The 22,038-nt window shown below is 39.1% G+C and overlaps 1 protein-coding gene across 5 annotated transcripts in view; it reads left to right on the forward strand.

The window, feature by feature from the left end:
* LOC121652368 (cyclin-dependent kinase 17-like) overlaps nucleotides 1-22,038 on the forward strand; it is a 41,731-nt gene that overhangs the window by 10,793 nt on the left and 8,900 nt on the right. For 2 of the 5 annotated variants that reach the window (XM_042005130.1, XM_042005131.1), the window contains exons 3-5: nucleotides 2,912-3,076; nucleotides 13,981-14,114; nucleotides 19,067-19,192. In XM_042005130.1, coding sequence (XP_041861064.1) covers nucleotides 2,912-3,076; nucleotides 13,981-14,114; nucleotides 19,067-19,192 — 425 coding nt within the window. Of the gene's footprint in view, nucleotides 1-2,911; nucleotides 3,077-8,966; nucleotides 10,605-13,980; nucleotides 14,115-19,066; nucleotides 19,193-22,038 lie in introns of those variants that run through there. The other 3 variants (XM_042005133.1, XM_042005134.1, XM_042005132.1) reach the window with 2 other exon arrangements.

The following is a 22,038-nucleotide window of genomic DNA, read 5'->3' on the forward strand; positions in this document are numbered from 1 at the left end:
CACGACAGACCAAGAATCTAGAAGCTTTCTGGAGGAAAACTGGGTTCAAATCCCTTAAAAAAGATTCTTAGCTAGACACAAAAGGCAGTACTGACCAAACACAAATGCCCAGTTCATTTTTGTTTTTATGTTTTGGTGGGAAAGCTGGGAAACTAAAAAAATGAAATATTTAGTTAATGTTTTGTCTTGAATTTTCTGCCCACTAAGATTTTGACAAGGGGTGTTGAGGCAATTGAATACCACAGTTTGCTGCATTTAATGATATATGAGAGTAAGAGAAGAAGCTTAAAATAAAACTGCATGTGATGCCCTTAGAATAAAATGTAATTATGTCACCTCCATAAGTGTCTTGGGACTCAGTGATTAGCTAGAGCTGCATTTTGCTTTAAAATGTAGGAAACATGTACAAAATAATGGCAGCAGATTTGTGTTCTACTTCCTTACTTTGGTTTCTTCTTTTTTTGTATTAATATATTTACAGAGATAATATAATAATCAATGCAAGTACCACCTAAATGTTATCCTTTTTATCTGTCTTTTAAAATAATGTGCTTGTCAGATTTTATTACATGAGGCATACAGATATGCAAGAACACAACTGATATATATAAAATTTCACCTGACCTTTTGAATCCACTGGAAACATCCTATCTGTCACCGTGTTGACTTCATCATCAGTTTCATCACAATTAACATCACTGTTTACCTTGTTTCTCTAACTGATCCCCAACACTGAAAAGCAGAATAAGCTGGTGATGTGTATGAATTCCTAATAGTATATTCTGTACACTTTTTTGCTCAGGAAGGCTGCTAAGTGGGTGAAATGACCCAGACATATTTAAGTAGCAGCCATGATAAGAGCCGACCAACTTTGCTACATGCTAAGGAGATGTTTAATGCTTCTTTTGGCAACTCCTTCAGCATAGGAACCACTGGAACATCCTTTACTAAAGAAAAGGAGATCACTCTATCCCATGATCCCAAGCAGCTGCAACATTCAATGCAACTCTTTCCATATAAAAATTGGGACAGGAAAGTGAGCAGGTATAGCCATCTTTACTCTTATAAATAACCTATCCTGATGATGTAGTAATATTTAGACTATATCTTATCTTTCTAATAAGAGATGCTGTAGCATCGGTGAAACAATGTGATGGGACTAGATTAGCCAAATTACTTAAAAGGCTTTGTGTGAAATGTTTTTTGAACATCTGTAGTTTCACTACTGCAGATTCACATCACAGCTTAGTTTCAGTGTGGTTGGTTTAAATAAGTCATTCCTGAATATCATGACTTTTTCCAACAAGGTGAAGGGCAACAGCTTATGAAAAGACTGTAGTTGCTGTTTATAGAGCAAAGTTTGGAAAGCAGAGGCACTGAGTGACATCTACTGGGCATCTTCCTAGATTACAGGTGCAACCTTGGAGAAATCTGAAACCTCATAACATGACAAATACAATTATTTTTATGTGTTTTCATCTTTTTTCTGGCACTAAGCAGGAATCAAATCAGAAGTCATGGTGGCTAAACTTGCCTCATACTCATTATTTGTCTCAGGAAAAACAAAAAAAGAAAACATTGTTGGGTTGCACCATTTTGTTTTGGATAAGAGGAGTGATGATATTTGCTCCGTGTTGCTATTCCAGCATCTATTCCACTGCCTGATTAATGTTACTCACTTTCCAGTTCCTTCTATTTTTACATCCCTCTCTTTGGTCTTTAATAGCTCGAGCTGTGTCATTTCCAGAGAGTACAGGCAGCGAGTGAAAGAGGAAGTGGGGTGGAGGAAGTGATGTAGAGGATAAGGAGAGGGACATTAAACTTTAACAAAGGCTCTACATCATCATCTTCTTTTGCCCTATTGCTTTGCTGTGTCACCTGCTTACACACACGCATATATGTATAATTTAGTCCGACTTTCCAGAAAGATCACAGAAAAAAAAAAAATCTATAATTTTTCAATGTTAATGAAAAGTTATGTCTGAATTTTGCTCTGTTCTTCCAATAAATTAATGGAGGACTTAAACTGGTTTAGCTGAATGTGAGACTGGAAGGGAATCATGTGAGGAATTTATGGGAACACTAAACCCTAATCCTTCATGATCACAGTGGATTTTAAAGTGCAATCCCCTATTTAAAGTAAATAAGGGGATTATTTGAAAGATAGGAGTGTGGTCTTGTGAGCTTTCACATTCTACAAAAACAGATTAATTAGTGTTAGGTGAAAATAAACAGGTGAAATATAGGTGATGATGCATGCATGCATACAGTGCTGACATTTCCACACGTTCGTGAGGGCTTTGGTTGTGGGATCCTCATTTATAAAAGTGGGTGATTAGAGTATCTATGACACTCATCATTTGCTGCTGATCAGTCCATGTTGCCTGTTTTCTTCAGTGTGGGAGTTTTTCTGTGTGCATGCCCGTCTTTCTTACTTTATGGTCTTTGTAAACATTCTTACTTGTGACTCAACATATTCTTCACTGTGCCTGGCTCATACCTCTTACTCTTTCCATTTCAATTTTCATCGCCATGGCACAGCTGTTTCTTCTACTAACATCAATGCAACAACTATGCATCCCGGCCTTATATTAATATTACTAATTGGATTGTTCGTATGTGTTCTGCTACCTTTCTGCGTCTGGTCTTTGTGTGACTTTGTGTCATCTTTTTTCTCTTTCTCTTTTTCTCCTCTTGTCATTTTTACCCCTGTTTCTCATCCTCTGCTCCTTCTTAATGCTTTAACCCTCTTTTTACTTCCCTTGTCCTTGTTACCCATCCTTTTTTTTTCTTGTTACGGTCCTTTCCTCTTTTTCTTCCTGTTCGTTTGAGTTGTTCTATTTTTGCCTTCTTGGGCACTGTTTTCTTTTTCTCCCTTTCCCTGCCTATCTGTGTACATCACGTCTCTTAGTGCCCATGGTGGTGTGCTCTGCACACCCTCCTGCCTCCCATAGTGCTCCCTCCTTCCTGCGTCAATATGCTGGTCATCTTGGCCGCACTGCCCTGCGCAGAGAGCCAGGTGGGGGGCTTGAAAGAGACAGAGCCTTCTTGAATCTGCACAGGACTGGATCTCTGGGTATATAAACACCCACACCCACACACACACGCATACAAGCAAACACACTCATTGGTATACACATTAGCACACAGAGACACATCAAGAAACTAAATATTTATTTTCATATTATTCTGTGTATCTTGACAGGCCCAGTTGACTTTGTATTATTGTTGAGTATTGTTAAAGATTAAATGATCCAGATGCATAATGCACTTAGAATCTTAGTGACAATCAGTCATGTGGTCAGTCATGTATTTCAGTAGCAGGCGCCTGTTCTGCCACTTGAGAGCTTGAATTTTTCACAACTTTCCACTTCAAGGATACTTGGAAGGCGAAGCAACAGGCACAGTTCAGCAAAGCACAATGTCATCTCACTCAGTGAGTGAAAACTGGGACGGCTTAAACCCTTTCATGTAAATCTGGTCCGTGAACAATCACATAACCTCACTTTGGAATTAAAAGGATTCTGTCTGACAATTAGTCAAAACTGATTTATTCACATACAGCATCCATTTTCTATAGCAGCTGATTTTACTTTTAATCTAGAAATGACAAAAATGATAAAAATTCCATCTACGTACCTGAACACTAACTTGCTTTTTAGTTATATTTGTTAGCCAATCAGCCAACGTTTGATGCAAAGTACAGACCAATTCAATCCAGTTTCTTTCTCTTGTCGCTGCATTACTTGGAAAGGAGCAGAAAATATACAAACTTGTGAAAATTGTAAAATGATGCACAAAATTTATATATTTGGGGTTTACTTGATATATTCTTTTTGTTATCAGTTTAGATGTAGAGCAGCTTATATTCTTTTTAGCCATCATGCTAGTAATCAAATGTAATTTTTATTGGCAGCCATGTAAAAGTTATTGTTACTGCATTGACTTTCTCATAGGTGTGAACTCAACATGCTTATTTGTCTGCCACACTCCTCTAAAATGATATTTAAAAAAAATATATACTGTTGATCGAAACAAAGTCTTGTTGAGGATTAATACAGTAGCTGCTGTCTAAGCAAAAGAGGTATAACCTAATGGTTCCTGGAATAATGTGTTTAATAATAAACCACTGCTGTTGAAAAATATTTAGAATGGAGTTTTTTACTTGACCTATAATGATATTTGAATAAAAAAATGTCTTGAACCAATGTCATACAATGTTCTAGAAAGCATTCTACATTGGCAAAGCAGCATGGTTCTCTCTGGCTTGAATGGCTCTAAATAAACCACTTTTACAAATATGATAATATTCATATATGGTATAGTGGGATAAAGTAAGGGTACCAGTTTTTTCTAATTTAAAAGAAACATCCTGCATATCTTGTTGCTCAGCATTTCCCATCTTAAACTTACTTATGGATCCTTGTTTCTGAAAAAAAATAAAAAATAAAAAAATAAATCAGAGATGTCATCAGTGTCAGAGTCGTAACCATTTTCACAGCTTCCGTTTGTCTCTAGTATGATAAAAATGTAATTTACTATGCTTTCATTTATTGCTCAGTACTGCCACCTTTGGGTGGCACATTTACACTGTCATTCCTTTTTCTTACCAGAAGGAAGGGTTTTTGTGTTTGTGCATCTAAGAGGTTTTTCATTGAGTCTAAAACCGTATTTATGGACACAACTTAACTACCCAGCCAACATTTGCTACAAATGTGGAAGGATAAAACTCTGATGACCTTAATCCAACACACACAAACACACATACAGGCACATGCTCCCACCACTCACATGCTCACACAATCACTTTTTCCTTCTGTCTGCATTATGTAATGTTGTCTGTGGCTACATAGATCCCAATAATCTCATTTCCCAGTGTTGCAGGATGGTTTATATCAGGAGCAGTAGGGCAGGATGCGCTGGGGAAAGGAAAGTCGAGGATACATGGAATGAGGGGAACTGAAGATGATGGTGCTGGAGATGGGTTTAGGATGAAATAGAGCTTATAAAATGGCAAGAGATTGATTTGTGTGGGTTGGATGAAAGAGAGGAAGAAATGAAAAGTATGGACTCTCTAGGAGAGTATTCCACAGTCACATTGACGTTTTATGGATCCTTGAGAGGAATGAAGATACACTATTAGCTTAGCAGCTTAGCAGCACCCACTGCATCCCTGTAAACAGGAATATTATGTAGTATGTTTGGATAAAACTTGAGTGATCCTTGTGGAAAAATGCAGTATTGTGTGTACACTGTCAATTTGAGTGCTGATATGATTCTTGAGTTTTGATCCCCCAAAACAATAAACATTTGGTGCTTATTAGTACTGATATTTGAGTTAAGAAAAGATTGTAAATGTAACCTAACTACTGGCTAGTCTAATGGTCATGAAGACATACAAATTTAAGTTAAACATAGGTGAATATATTAATCTCATGCAAACACATGGTCTGTCCAGTAGTGTCTTGGAAATCCAGCAGCCTCTGAGTTCAGAAAAGCCCGAAAAGGACCATAACTTGCCTCAGAACAACCTAGAATAGATGCTACTCTATTATTAAAATTCTAGATGAGCTGCAGTTTGAAATGTTAAGAGGTATGCTGCGTGTGTGCGCGTGTGTGTTTCCTACTGGTTGGTCTCGCTGACTCACTGTGTGCCGCTCGGCAGTCAGAGCACGTTGCACCCTTTAATAGAGCGACATGATGCAATCTCTCTTTCCTGCTGCCCTAAGGAGATTACCCACCCTTTCTCTGCCTCTCACTTCCTCCCTCTGTGTTTTCCTACCTTGCTCTGTTTATCCATATTTGAGTGCTCACTTTAAAACACTTTGAATCTGTTAATAGGCTGGAGCTCTTGGTAATATGCGTTAGAGGGGGGTCATGTTTTATCTGTTGCTAACCGGGCCAACACCCACATCTACCACACTGTACTTACAGATATGAGCACTTCACTTTTATTTTTTGCTTTACACCACAGCCTCACCTCTCCCTCTGTTTGTGTGTACCTTTATCTGTAGTTACACTGTATAGAATTAGGTGAAAAAAAAAACCAGCTAAAAATCTGCTGTCTCTTCTCAAAACCCCTTATAAGCTGCTATTTTTGTTACTGTCACAGATGTCTCCTCTAGTTTTTTCTCTCTTCTGTCTCATCTCTTTTACTCTACATACATCAAAGTACTAAATTTAACCCCCAGATAAAACCAGAATGGGGCAAAGATAAAAGATGGTAAGCTCTTTTCTCCTTCTATACTGCACACCAAGAGAGACCTTGTCTGTGCCAGAGATTTAATGCAATGCATTAACATTGCATTAATAGCTGTAGCCCGCTCCCTCACCCCCTATCCACTCTGCCATTTGCTTGCTCATGGATCAGATTTAATAAGAACAAGGGAGTGGACTCATTTTATGTGGTTAGTCCTGTAAGCTTCTATGTCAGGGTGGCGTGCTGTTTCACAAGCTTGTGCTTGAGGCTTAAGCGAGATGCTGCTAACAAATGCTGGTAATTTTCAGAAGTCTTGGTTAAGGGTGGTGTTGCGGGGATGTTGAGGATTGGCAGAAACAGAGACAGTAGGCATTCTGGTCCCAGTAATTAAATAATAAGATTCCTCAGATGCAGATAAAAAGGTTTTGAGGTAATTACTGCAGTCTACATCCCCTCCCACCCCTCAGCCATGTGAGTGTGTTTCTTTTTGCATGTGTTTCCTCAGGGATGGTAAATGCTCTTTGATTGTTCTTGTGTCATTAATATAGAGTCAGACTGTGGCATCTTTTCTTTTTCTTAATATGAGAAGACAGTGTTTTAAAATGGAAACTTAAATTCAGCCAAACAGATCTGAGGATGAAGATGTTTAAGCAAAAGATGGCGATGAAAAGTGACAGTGAATGAGACCTTGAGGCGAGCTAAAAGCTGTGTGGAATGGTTGTGAAGCAAGAGGGAATTCTTTGATGTATAGAGTTGCGCCTCTGAATATAAAGCGACAGGGAGAGAGTCATGAGTGAAGGGCTGAGTGGTGAGCTTTTGTCCTTGATGTTTTACTAGTTTGAGGCTCAAGGATTCGTCTTTTGATATTATCCTGTGTTTAGCAGCACAACGTAAATGACCAGCACTTTGATATAAGGGAAAGTAGAAGTGGTGGGTTTGGAATAACAAAAAAACAATCATCCTAAATCTATATCATGTAGGTTTTTAATTAAAGTGAAGTACAAGCTATTGTCTTGTCACGTTTCTTTTAGTATATTTTTCACATGCAGCTGCATTAAAGATGCTCTCATGATGTATTAAACACACAATATTCCACAAAGCCCTCATATTTACAAAGTTTTAGTAAATGGAGATTATGGATAGATTGATGTTTTTATCAATGGTGTCCTTAAAGTTAAGTTCATCATCATTGACAAGTAGGGTGCGTGAGCCTCTCTGCATGAGTGTATTTTGTTAGTTAATGTTCACAAGACAAGCTGCTATTTGACATAATGAAGGATGTTGAATTTATCTCCTATTTGTGGATCAACTCTTTGAAGTGTTAATCCATGTCATTATTATGTGAAGAGGACTGCCAGTTATGACTTTATCTTGTTGACATTTTGGATGCAATGGCTTTTGAAACATCCATGTTCTCTACATTTCCATAAATTAAAGTCTTGATATTAGTTTCTGTAGTAGTTAGGACCACTGTTCCATAAAACCTTCAAGGAAATGTCCATGATGATGTGGAAAAGAAGAGGAAAGAGTCAACAGCCTTGTAGTGGCAGCACATTTCCCCAAAAACACACAGCTATTTTCAGCTTTAGAAATACCAGAAACCATTTTGCAATATAATCAGAACAGCCATGATGCTAAAGAGCATGTTGACACCCTGACCAATGAGTACTCATTCGTATCTAAAGTATCACACTTTACGAGGCGCGATGCTGTCTTGTTGACATCTCTCCTCAAACAGAAAAAAATGTGTTAATGCTGGCAACTCCTCACAGTGACCTTTACAGCAGTCCCTGTAGGAGTCACACTGGCATGTTTGCTGGTCATTAAGTGGCACAGGTGATGCGCAGGATCAGCATCTGGGTGGTGGGTGTGTTGCTGTGTTTGAAAGATGCACGTACTGACTCACTGCCGTTTGAATGAATGGATGAGGAAATGGTGTGAGCTCAGTAGTGGTCATATTTATTTGGTGCATTGTAACAAGTCTGCCTCATTTGGAATACTGCTTTATTCTGTATTGTTGGACTACATATTGTACCTGTATTTGGATGGAATAAAGATAAAAACTATAGACAATATAGACTTAAAAAAATAGAAGTAATCATTGATCAACTAAAAACAAAAGTGGTCTTTTTGCACAAAGTCCTGCCTTATGTAGAAGTAGTAGCAGTAGTAGCCGAGGCAGAGCTAAATTTAACACCCTCACATACTATTTAGTCATTTAATCCATAAAATGGTGTCATCGCAGTATATTTTGTTTCTTTAGCCACTGTCACACATGTGCTGCATCATTACACTTGAAACTAGATGTTTGCATCAGATGGATGGGTCTTTGTGTGACTGTAAGACACTAATAAGGAAAACTCACAAAGTCTAAAATAAATAGCAGAATAAGCTGATGTGTAAATAGGTAATAGTAAGTGAGATTTATCGCCTGCAAGTATCCATGCTGATGATGATGCTTGCTTCATATGTCTTTAATGAAGGCTTGTACATTGCCTTCCAGTATAATAATTTAAACTGCAGATACATTTTATTTATGCTGTATCATTATTTAAAAATGAGAAAATGGTGATAATTACAAACACAAATAAGTTGGTAGCCTTGTCTGCTATTCTTGATGTGCTGTAAACAAACTAGCAAAATTATTTTGCTTTATTACCTGCAGTACATGGGTAACTGTATTGTAAGACATATTATAGATATAACAGCTGTCCAACTTGTGAGGACATCACAAAACAGCTGTTTAACCCTAAAATAGTAATACCACAGTCGTTAAGTACTCATACTTATACACCCTGTTTGTCTGATATTTGCATAAGAAATATAAAGTCCACAAGCCCTATAGATGTGCCAGACAGAGCTATCTATATAAGCCATCTTTGTAAGGATGCACAGTTTTTGAATGTGCTGTGACACATGTGAGAGGAGAGTGTGTGTGTTTGGTGTGCTTGAGCTGAGCATGAATAATGGCCTGTGTCATGCCCATGAGGAAGGACAGAGAGAGAGGAAGAAGAGAGAGGAGCTGGGATGCCAGAGGCATCTATCAGAAGCTTCAGGGTTTCATTTTCTGCCTTAGTGATAAGAGCAAGGATGCGGAGGGTGGAGACTAGCAAGTGAACAGAGACAAAAGGCGAATAGAGACGGAGTGTGAGAAAGAGGCTGATCATGCAGAAAATGTTGTCATCGACTCATGACTAGAAAGCCTGCGCTGATATTCAATACCATCTCTGGACCCAGAACAAGGGAGAGAGAGATGAAAACAGGGGGGAGGAGAGAGAAAGACTGCTATCACATGAGAAGGGGAGGAGAGTAATGGCAAGGTGAAGGGAGGGAGCAGGAGGACTAACGACACTGAATGCGCTGATAGGGGCGCCACAGGCAAGGAGGCAGTAAAAAGCGGGGAGTGGAAGGAAGAAAGCAGCACAACAGCCTGAATAGAGTGGTGCCTTGAAAAGAGTGGAACAACAAGGAGGGCAAGGGAAGACATCTGACAGAGAAGGAGGAAAACATCAGGAAAAACAGGAAACTGGAAAGCAAATAGACAGAAAAGCAAAAAAGGACAGAGGTGAAGAGACTATCTTGGAGTCAGTGAGGTCAGAAGGTTGAGCACCTGACAGATAAAAGTGCTTTTCCTGCTGAGAGCTGTAAGTTAAGTGCATTGTGAGTCTTTGCGCATGTTTGCGTGCTTGTACCTGAAGACGCCGATGAAGACAGGACACCTGTTATTCTGAGAGCTTTAAGTTTGCGTGCATTTGTCTGTCTCTGCAGCATTTTGCCTACCTAACACCGTGTTTGACCTTCCTTAGTCAGCAAGCAGAGTGACTGCAGAGAGAAAAAGAGCGAGAAAGAAGAGGTGGAGGGAGGAAGCATCTCCAGAAAAACACACAGAAAGAGAGATAGCATTAAAGTGGAGTAGCAGCCAAGGGAGTTGTTGCTTTGTGATTAGTGTGCTTATGCAGTCTGCACTGTCCTCGCAATGTAAGACCTGCTCTCCTCTGCCCGGGGCTCCTCTGGTGCTACAGCGGACTGGATTTTTCTCACACAGAAAGCTTGGATCTATAATTATCTACAGTTTCTAACATCTGGGTGGTACCCAGACCAGTTGACTGAAAACTGAACTGAAATGACCTCAGCCTTTTAAAAAGGCCAGGAATGTTTTTTAGTATTCTATTTTTCTTTTCTCAGACTTTTAAACATTAGTGCTTCCAACCCTCTACATCAATGGATATGTCAGACAACCCTCAAGGCTGCTCTGCTCGTGCTCCCAGAGTGGGAGACCCAAAGGTGGGGGAGGCTAGAATGGGTGAGGGGATGAGAATGGGGGACAGAGACACCCCGCTCAGGCTGTCACCTTTTCGTATGCTTCGAATGCTGGACTCATGCCGTCCTCCGGGAAACAGGATTGGTGAGTCTTACTGTTACTGTCTTACTGTCTTATTCTGATATTCAGTTTCTTCATCCAAGACTGTGCAGATAATGTATATGTTGTTCAGATTTAGGTAAAACATTGTTTGATAGATGATTGTGAGTAATTGCATCTTTGTCCTGCTTAAAGCCATAGCTGTACTCTGATTGCATCAACATGTGCAATATGTTGCGCTGATTTCTTCCTGCCACACATAAAATTAAGATAATTTAGGTTAATTAAATAACCTTATTTAGAATTAGGTAAGGTTTTGTTTCATGCAAATTAATAAGTCCATACAAGTAGCTTTTTTTTCTATAAATGCCTATTCCTGTATATAATGAATTAAAATGAGATTTCCTTAATGGGGTTAATGTAAAGGTGATGGATGCAGTGTGCTGGTCCAGAGCAGGTTCTGTGGATATCCGCAGGAATCCCATGAAATCTTTAGAGAAGTAATGTTTCTCTTTGGATTTTTTTTAACCAGTTTTATTGATATGCGCTGTCTGTTCATGCTACACAGGTCAAATTTTGATATTATGTTGTCTTGTGCTCAAAAAGTTTGTGAACTTGTGTTCTACAAGAGCAAAAACAGGCCGGATAAGTTAGAAGATTTAGTTCAAACCTAAGCCTGGGGTAACGACACTGGGTAATCCAGGTGTGGACTGTGCTTGGTAAAATTTCTAATGCAACCTTGAGCAGCCAGCAGAGTTTTACTGTTCGACCTTGCAGAGTGAAGGCTTATGGGCTTATGTAAAGAAATCCTAATATTTCTTCCGCCATGTAAAGCAAATCTTAGACTTATTTCCTTCTTTTAACATTGTCTTTGATAACTTGTTCATTATTTTTTAAGCCACTTAATCGTACTGGAGATTATTTTCCAGGTAAATGGAGTACACACAGAGCTTGGCGATGTAAGGATAGTCTTAAAAGTAAGCCACTCTGATAGCAGGGAGTCAGCAACCCTAACTAGGCCAGCCTGGCTCCATACAGGGAAGCAGCAGGAGCTCGTGACATTTACTGTATGCTCTTTGTCGTCCATTGAAATGGAACAGATGAAATCTGCAGGACACTAAGAACTCCTGTTTTGTATTATTAGAAGGTGTGTTTGAGTGAAATAAAAGTGTTCTGAAAAGTTGTTGCATAGAGAAGCAATGGTATTCAGTCCCATGTCAAACGAGTCTGATGTTGTCGTGAGTTTTTATTGACTCTAGCTCTGCTTAATATTGATGAGAACACTGAGAATGCTGCACTTTAGGCAGCAAGAGAGGGCGCAGCTCACTTTCTCCGCAAGACTACACATTTAACAACCCTAAAATTTTACATGGAGGCTCTATAAGTCACTGTAACACTTTGTGGATAAACAAAATAAGTTTTACCCTTTTTTATGACAGCTTCAGCCCGGCTGTGTGGGGCTAATGCCCATTGTCTGTTTAAAAACAGCAAACTAGCCTAACAGCCTAAATGTGCCCTGCCCTGCCCTCACAGTGTAGTTTGCAAACTTGTGCCCTGGGAGGTAGTAGTAGTTACACCAGTTCAGTGTTTGTTGTAGCCCTCAGTAAGTTGAGGCTAAACACACTATTACACACTATTAGCTGGAGGGAAGGACCTAAATGGTTTGTATTAGTGGGTGTGTCTGTGTTTGACAAATCTGCTTAAAGAAACCTGTTTTTGGGTCCCAGGTGATGGAAGATTCCTCCCTGGTAAGGGGCGTCCTGTCTTATCCACATACCCACATCAATTTGACTGTTTACATAAACAAGATCAGGACTTGCGATGTGATAGTAGTACGGGATACTCATCTGTAACAACCGTATGGACTTGTATGTGCCTCTGTCAGTGTGTAGATATCCAGGATCAGTTTCCATTGACTCAGGTCTCAGTTACCAACAGTTTAAAGTTTCACCATCTGGGTCGTGAGGGATGATTCCTGGTATATGACAACAGACTTCTCAATTTTCTTACCAAGTCACTTTCATTACCCGTATCCTTGTGTCTTATGTTTTATTCCACAGGGTTAACTTCAGACTTAGATATAGTGTAGAACTTAGGCTTGTAAAGGAACTAATTCAGCACCCTTGTTGCTTCAAGACAACATTATTAACTATGTTAACTTGGCTCAAAAGAAAAGGTCAGATTAATTTTTTTTTTTTTTTTTTTAAATAAATATCATGTTGTCCTGTAATAAAGACAAGGAGACTTATTACCAGGAGGTTGTTCAGCTTGGCCTCACAGTAGTGGAGAGATTACTGACTAAGTTAAAAAATGTTTTAAAGCTGAATTTTTTATAAAATGGTTCAAGGACTTAGTTAATTTCATTATATATATACATATGTCTTTTACAGATTAATCTTTCGAGGATTTATTTCTGAATAATTTCTGTTTGATAACACTGGAACAACATAAATAAAGCTTAAAGTCTGTTTTGTTTCTTACAGAGATTGAATAAACACCTCTTTTATAGAAGCATTTCATCAGTGAGTTTTATCTTTCATTGTCAATATACTAAAAAAACTGGAAATAATAATAATAATTTAAAAAGCCTGTGTCAAAAGCTTGTTAACTGTATCTTTATTTCCGTATTATAAAACAAAGTCTTTCTCCCATCACTACTGAGGTGTCACAGTCACTCGGGGGAGTTACTTTTCTTTCTGCTTAATTACCTCTACCTACCAAATCCATCCACTCCCCAACCTCCCAATCTTCCCTCTATCTGATTCTTGTCCTCTACATGTTGGCTGTTGAAAATGTAAATGCTACAGTTGATGGTGGTATATTTAGCTTCAACTTCTGTCCATTTTACCAAAATAAAATAAAAAGTTTTGTGATCAAGCACAAGGCTGATATAAACCTATACACAAATATTGTACTCTGCTCAACATAACCTAGACTCAACAGCTGAAAGCCAGAGACCATCCCACCCTTCCCCCTGATTAACTCACACACACACAAACACACACAGTACTGAAGGAAGCAGCCCTGTCAGCTACACCGTGACTCATTAATCAGATGGATTCTGGGCCGGATGAAGGTGTGTGGGGTGGTGTTGGCGGGCAGAGATGGGAAAGCTCTCATTGCACTCGGTTATATTGATTTCTAACCTCCTTATCTTACCAGTGGCATTTTATACACACTTGGTTGACTTTCCTAACATGGCTGGTGGCACAATCCATCATTTGGGGATTGAGACTCCACTTTGGCTTTCGTAGAAGAGTCAATAAAATCTAAAGATGACAAACTATTGTGTCATCTGATCCCCTCAGAAAGAATAACAGAGAAGGTGAACATCTCATGAAACAGAAAAATTCAAGAAATCTCAGTTTCTCACCACCACCATGTTACAGGGTGTAATTCATGTGTGTTTTGTGTGTTACAGGCATTGTTCATGAAAATGTGAAGATGGGTTCAGATGGGGAAAGTGATCAAGCTTCTGGGACATCTTCTGATGAGGTCCAGAGTCCAGTGAGAGTCCGTATGAGGAACAATCACCATCGGCGCATCTCTAATGAGGTACTGGAAGCTGAGACGTGTCACAAACACAAACATGCTAGTATTTGACTCACTGGAATGAGAACACACTGTGGTATCGGTGTCTATTTAAGCTGGCTGAGAAATCACAAGAAAGTTCAGAAAAGAAAATTCAAATTAGAGCCAGGGCAAAGTAGAAACAACACTTTATTCACACTAAATCATCTGTAAAATGTCCAAATCTTTATGTAGCTTCATAATTAGAATGAGAAAAAAGATTAGGGGTCTTCTTCAGTTCTTTTTATTTCTGGTTTTTAGAAATGGTCAACATATTAATTCATGACTTGAAGCAGTGGTAAGTCTTCATTTAGCAAAGCCTAAAGATTAGCTTCACCCTTTAACATTTTAGGTGGCTTTGGTTGAATGAATACCATCCTCGTTCTGAAACAGAATATCACATCATTGGTTTATCATGTAAGAACAAACAGCTTTAAATACATTTTGGTCTGCATATTAGAGAGCTGACAGTCTGCTGGCTTTAATGGGTTAGTCCTGGTCAAACCTTGTTTAACGGCGCAGAGCCTACGTTTGTCGTTTCCAAGTGACTTACAGTGTTGTGAGTATTTATTCTTCGGTGGAGGTGTGTCTTTATCAGGCTGCCACTTGGCAGATGAGGTTCTTTGTTACAGTTTTCTCATGTGATGGCAGCTGAAAACAGAAGTTACTTATTGTACCATTTGTGCTATGAAGAAATAGGAAGCTCAAATATTGACAACAATTTACAGTAAGACAAAAAAAAGAGGGATGGTACTGGACCATCCTGCTGAGTCTAAAACATGAATTTGCTCTGAAGATGAGAACATTTCCTTGTCTACATGGGTAGGATACCACTTAATTTAGCAATATCCTCACATTTTCGTTCACATGAACATTGTCTTTGAGCAACAAAATATGCGTCCCTCAGATTACAATGCTGATCAGCTACAGTTGTAGACTTTGTTGGTGCAGTCTTTAGCGACGCTCTTCACATCAGGATGTAGCAAAGCTAAGCCACATGGCTCTGTAGATCTAATGTGGAAAAATCAAACAAGCAAACTGTATTTGGGCTTCTAGATTAGTACAAAACATCATTGTACTGATTGGGACATCACAAGCAGGTACAAATTTCAGATGTCTGGAACCATTACTTGTAAGGGAAATGGAAAAACACCAGTATTGATAAAGCAACTGGAAGATTAGTTGTCGACACTGATGAAGTCATTGTTTACCATTCAAGATGCAGACAGGATGGAGATATGTGGTTAACAAACACTTTGAAGACTAAATAGTTTTGTTTGAGATTTAGTCACAAATTCTTGAGACTTTATATTGGTTGAATATTTGTAGTATTCACTCACCGATTTAAAAGATCACCAATATTATCGGATTATGAGAAAATTTGAAAATTGGTAAAAATGGAGAAAAAAGTTTTCTTGATAAGAGCCATTACGGAGGCAGATTTGTGTAGCTTGTTTAACATTCTTACCTGTTTGGTATAAGTGGACAGCTTTGGCATATTGCAGTGTAATGCTTTGTTTTGGTGTAAATCATCCCTGAGCATGTGCTCATGTCTCAGCCAGACTGCGTGTGTCTTTTTTGCAGAGTGATGAGCACAGCAGTATTACTGGAAATGCCTCTGGATACACAGCCTCTGACTACTGTGAGCAGTGGAAGAGACTAATTTAGAGTATATTTACCACAGAGGGAGAAAAGGAAGGGAATAGAGGGGCAGTGTAGAAGAGGAACATGCTGGGGTGACAGAGTAATTATGGATGTAGGAATATGATTTGGTTTGACAAAAACAAGGGGTTTCCAGCAGTAAAAAGCTCTGGAGGTGCTAGGGAAGGGGGTGAAGAACAAAATGATGGTAGGAATGAAGATAAAAGCAATGTTTTCTTTCATCTGCCCCCCTCAGTTCACCCCTTCCCCCCATCTGCTGTTTTCCCCTCAGGAATCTGTCCATTCCTCTCTCCTCTGCTCCAGCTTCCCCCCCACTCCTCCTCTTCGGCTTTTCTCCTCCTCTTTTTGAGCATGTGGATGGCACTCTACCACAGTGCCAGCCCTCTCTCTCTCTCTTTATCTCTCCATCAGCGCATGTGTACGCAGTCATGTATCAGGTCAGAGAGATGCATCATTGAAAGCACATGTGTGTGTGAGGGCATAGAAAAACACGTTTAAGGAGGACAATGAGGGAGCTACTAGAGCTGTTTTGCATTGTAAGTATTGGGACATATGTGTGTATTTGTCTTTGGGTCTTTATTTAATCTCCACTAGTGAATGAGAGGACCTGAGTGTCAGTATCTTTGTGAACTTGTGACCATTGTTACCCTATTGGAACAAAGCATAGACAGTACGCTTGCACAAGGTCTTTTGTTTGGGTAGTCAAGAGTCACGCTGTAGTGTGTTGTTTCTATCTTATAGCACAATGCAATGTATTTTATGCTCTAATGATGCAAATACTTGATGGGTCTTACAAATATTTTATGTGGTAGGTCAACTGTTTGTGGCTCTTAATTTTTAACACAGGCCTATGCATTGTGCAGATTATTGCCTTACATATTCACCATATGTTAGTGTTTTATTAATGTCTAGTAAGTAGCTGCACTAAAGGTTATAGTTATATGTAATGCTGCATGTTGCTCTGTTAGCCAAACGGCTCAGATAAAATCCTAACAGGCGTAAAATCCCTCTACCTTTCATCTCTAGGCACACAAACACTATTCAACCCTCCTACTAACATTCACCTGTGAACATACATTTCAATTTACACACATGCATCATGAACTCGCACTGTGGAGCTGTTGGGACTAGGCCAGTCAGCCTCAGCTGCCATGGTAACGACGTGTGATTGGCACCTTGCCAGTATGCATGTTCTACACAGTTAATGTATGATAGCAACGCATATTAAAATCAGTTGTTGGGGAGTGAGTTACATGATAGAAACGGTCAATATAAAGAACACCCCAGTGATGGTTACTTATATAAAAATGGCTCAACAAAGGTCACATGAAGGGTGTCATAAGAGATCTTAAAGAGACACTGTAAAGTGTAAATAAAATTAATAGTTATTTTTAATAATTATAGTTATTGATTGCAAAGTTAATATATTAAAACTGGGATAATTTAATCCATCCCTCATCCATCCATCCATCCATCCATCCATCCATCCATCCATCCATCCATCCATCCATCCATCCATCCATTTTCTTGCTGCTTATCTGGAGTTGAGTTGTGGTGGCAGCTGCCTAAGCAGGGAAGCTCACACTCCCCTCTCCCCGGCCACAATTTCCAGCTCATCCAGGGGGATCCTGCGGTGTTGCCAGGCCAGCCAAGAGATGTAGTCCCTCCAGTGTGTCCTGGGTCTTCCTCAGGGTCTCCTTCTGGATGGACTTGTCCAGAACTCCTCACCAGGCAGGCATCTAGGAAACATCCAAACCAGATGTCTGAGCCACCTCCTCCGCTTCCTCTTGATGCGGAGGAGCAGCAGCCCTGCTCTGAGTCCCTTCTTCAGACCATCTTAAATGAGATCAAACCTAGAAAAGCATAAGCTTTTCTAATTCTTGCCAATATATATGTTGTTTTTTTTTCCTTTCTTTTAGTAGAACATTAACTTAGTTTTGTTATGCTTCACACATAGTCTTCCTCATTTACACCTTCTATCAAACATGCCCTTTCAATCATGGGTGATTTATTTAAGCTGCAAAATTCTTACCTAGCTTTCTACCACATCCACGCTGATGCTGCAGCTGTAGCTGCCTGCTCTACACTGCCTGCTGCCTGCCTTTTCAGCCCCCCCACCACCATTGCATCCACCTGTAGACCCCAGGCAGAAATTAACTCAATTCTCCTATATCATATTGATCAAACATGTTTTCAAGGATAGAAGGGAACTAAGCAGAGATGTCAAATTTAGAATTTATAGTGATATATGTATAAGATTTAGTGATTTGTAAATATTCTTCACTCGAGTGTTTGAACTGTGTTGGCTGGTAATGACTTTTAGAAGTGTTCATGCAATGGTTTCTACTAGAGAACTGTGTCTCTTTTTAAGGCAGTGCTGTCTGAGGGCCCAAAGACAAAAGCCATTCAGTGTTGGATTTAAGGATCGCTCACCTGTGTTCAGATATTATACTAGATACTCTCAATGTTTTAGTGATAAGCTGGACTGTAGCTTATTAACTCAAACTGTTCAACTTACATTAAGATAATAAAACTAGTCTTTCCCCGAGTGGTGAACCCAATCCAGACTGTACTTCTGAAAGATGACACTTTGAAATGATCTTTTTAAAATTAAAACCATATAAGTGATGCTAAGATTTAATCTTACACGACTTGTTAAGTTTAACCAAGTATTTTGTTTAAGCTTTTCTTTTTCCTTTTTCCCCAATTTCCAATCAGATTGAAAATGACCATTTTTTGAAGATCTAACTTTTCAGTGTTCATTTAAGTTTTTCTTTCTTTGTGCTTTTTAAAAGTAGTTTATAATAATTTGCAATAAATTGTGTTCCAGCTTTTATGGAAACAAGAGTTGCACAATTTTCAAAAAGAAGAAGACAATAATGTCAAGCATATTGAATTGAATTTCCCGTTGGGATTAATAAAGTATTTTTCATTCATTTCATTCATTCATTCATATCCAATAAAACTATAGTTTATGAAATTGTGTTGTAGGTGAATTTGTGGATTTCTCTGTTCAATAAAAACATGAGTGTAACTGTGACTAAGAGTACAACACAATAACTCCACATTTTATGAGAGATTAATTCAGAGATCCTGGTTATTCCAAAGGGTTAACCTTTTTGAATGTTAGCCTTCATGGTTTTAATGTATGTACATTGACTGTTGCATTGGATATGTATGGAAGCCTGTCCCTCCATTACAGGGTTGCAGTTACATTTTAAGTCTCTTTAACTCATAAATCTCTTTCTGTCTCCCTCTGTATGTTTCCTTCACAGGACATAAACAAGCGTCTGTCTCTGCCAGCTGATATCAGGCTCCCGGAGGGCTACTTGGAGAAGTTTGCTATGAACAGCCCACCCTTTGACAAACCCATGAGCCGCAGGCTACGACGCGCATCTCTGGTCAGTACTCAGTTTGTGTGTATGTGTATATTTCCATCTGTGTATATAGAGTATGAGCAAGTAATTTAAAACTAGGAGCTTTGGTCCATGCATACCATCTGTATGTGTACTTTATTGTCAGTTAAATTGGTTGTTCTATTTGATGCTGCTTTGTTTGGAAACAAAAGTAAGATAAACCATCAGGGGCATTGTATACTGCTAAAATGGTTGACTAAGGCTATTATATCATCTGACACAAACATACAGAGCAGGCACAGAGATGTAGTCCTGGATAAAACACACACTGAGTAAAGCTATAGAACATACAATGGCTCAGCAGGGGGATGAATGATAAATTCTGTATTATGTATCCAGGACAAGAGCATTATGGGTAAGTAGGGAGGGGTGTTGAAGAGGGGGGCTCCCTGCTGGATGGATAAAGAGGGGTGTGCTGGGAAAAATAGACGAATGTTCATGAATATGCAAGATATCCCTTTTCTGTTTGCATCTTTGCTGCACTCCTGATCTTTTAGCTGATTGTCAGTTTAGTCACATGTTATTCAAGTTTACATTTTGTTTCTGACATCCCTCTGATTTTGAAGTATGCCTCATCCCTGACTGAATAAAGCTAGAGTGCACTGTTCCTTATTTCCCCCATTCTCTTAGCCTCATGTTTGCATTGTTTCAAACCAGTGAAAGCTTCAATATTCCCTTGGAAAACCTAAAAGATTTGCCCTCCACCTACCACATTTGCTGTAATTATCGAACAGTGCCAATTCCCTGCCTTGAGCTCTCTGCTTGAAGCATTTTAATGACGCAGCTTTTCTGCAGGAGTCTCACACACATGAAAGGAAAGAACCTTTGAGGAGAGTTTTGCAGAAAGCAGAAAAAATGGTATAGAAGATGAAAAGCTGGAGTTAAGGAAGATTATTATCACTGGAGTTGTTTGCCGGCTAAATGGGAGCAGAGCTGACATTTTCTTGAGTACCTGTCTGTATCTTTGGGGTTGTTGTATGCATGTGATGTAATAGATCTATCAATAATTCAGCAGCAGTGTCAGACTCAGCTGCCGCAACTCCTCTGACTAAGATTATACCCCAGGACACCTTGAAGTGAGCTGGAGAGCAAAGATGAGAGAAGGGAAAAAGACACAGAAGGGAATGTTCAGGGCTTAAATAACCTGATGATAAAAAGTGCTAAACTAATTGGAAAAAAAGCAAAACAAATGTAATCAAAATAAATGGCATGGCGACTAAAAGTGGCTGTGCGTTACACTTTCTGCACACATATTTTCTTCCAGGCTTACTTTTAACCTGCTCCAAGCTTTTTTCTTTGAATAGATTTTTCTGCAATATCATGTGCATTCATCCTATAGGTCTGTTTTAGCTCCTTCATCTGGATCTGAAGAAATTTGAAATGATTCAAGCTTTAAAATGTTCCTGAGCACAATGATGTAAAGGTCTTTGGGCTATCGGTGTCCTAGTCAGTTGTTACTGTAACATGTGTTTGGTGTCCTGTAGCAGATGCTTGCATTTGAAACCAATTATTTTGATCGCAGAGTTATCTCCTGTGTAATACAAGTGAAGCTGGTTGGTATCAGTTTTCTGTCATGGCTGTAGCCCATTGATAATCAATTATTTACTGCAGTTCAATGAGTTTCAGTGTTCCATGGTGCCAAGGGATGAGACGTCATTTTATCTCAAAGTGAAACACTTGATTGTGTTACGCAACGCTCACTTTTTTCCTGATCTAGTCAACGTCAGTGTGTAGGGAATCAGATTGCGGAAGCAGTTTTGATTAAATAACCGTCTGGGATACTAAAGCCACTTTAATCATGATATAAAAATATTTGAGTCTTAGTATGGATTAAAAGAATAGGTTTTTCAACATCACACTTCCACTGTTGGTGTTGTTTTTTTAACCTCACCTTTTCACAAGAGCTATGCCTCTTGTCCCTGTCTCACACGATGCTATTGGTCAGTTGAGATGACATCATAGCACTGGGATATCTGGGGTTGGGGACATATGCATAGCATGCTAGCTTCAGTAGGAATCTGCAGGACTGTCAAATGTCAAAGCCTTGATTTCATCATATTTTTTTCATTTTTTTAAATTCAGTTGTCTTACTAATTGCAGGTAATGATTAAATAAAATTAAAAATAAATTATTAACCCCCAGAAGGAAATTATAATGCTGTTTTGGTTTTTATCAGTGCATTGTCATGCAACAAATGAGTAATTAGGTTCATGTTCCAGAGGTGTGATGGCTTCTTGCAGGAATGACCTCCTTTGCTTTGCTTTCTTACAGTGGACCAGGAGACGTCTCTCACTAAACAAAATATGTTGTTTCCTCACTTGGCTGTGTAGAAAGTGTAAAGAAATTATCTTCATCAATTTGTGCAGCATTCTCCTCTGGAGAATCAGCTCCAGTGACCCCAGAGTTATGCACAGCACAGAACCAGCTTTCTCCTTTAGTTTTTCAGTTTCTTCAAGTCTCTAGCTCTGATTCCAGATGCCTTAACAGATCACTGCAAAGCAGATTGTACTTTCTGCAACAGACATATTGAAACTATGCAACATCTTGGTCCAGACATTGAAGGATCTCTGCTTCTTCAAAAGCAGAGAGTCTGTCCCTTCTTGCAGATGGCCTCAGTGTTGCACTTCCAGTCTAGTCTGTTGTCCTGCTGAACTTCAAGGTAGTTGTAATCTTCCACCTCTGGAAATAGTGGTTTCCTTTTTCTTAAAATCCACAGTCATCTTTTTTGTTTGTCCATGTTCAAGCTGAGGTGATTGTTTCTGCACCTTGTCCATCACTGATACACCCCACAACTGTGGGTTCTGAGTATTTTTGTTGATGAGTTGTTTCGG

This window comes from Melanotaenia boesemani, chromosome 13 (assembly GCF_017639745.1).
Source record: "Melanotaenia boesemani isolate fMelBoe1 chromosome 13, fMelBoe1.pri, whole genome shotgun sequence".
In the NCBI taxonomy this organism is placed as follows: Eukaryota; Metazoa; Chordata; class Actinopteri; order Atheriniformes; family Melanotaeniidae; genus Melanotaenia; species Melanotaenia boesemani.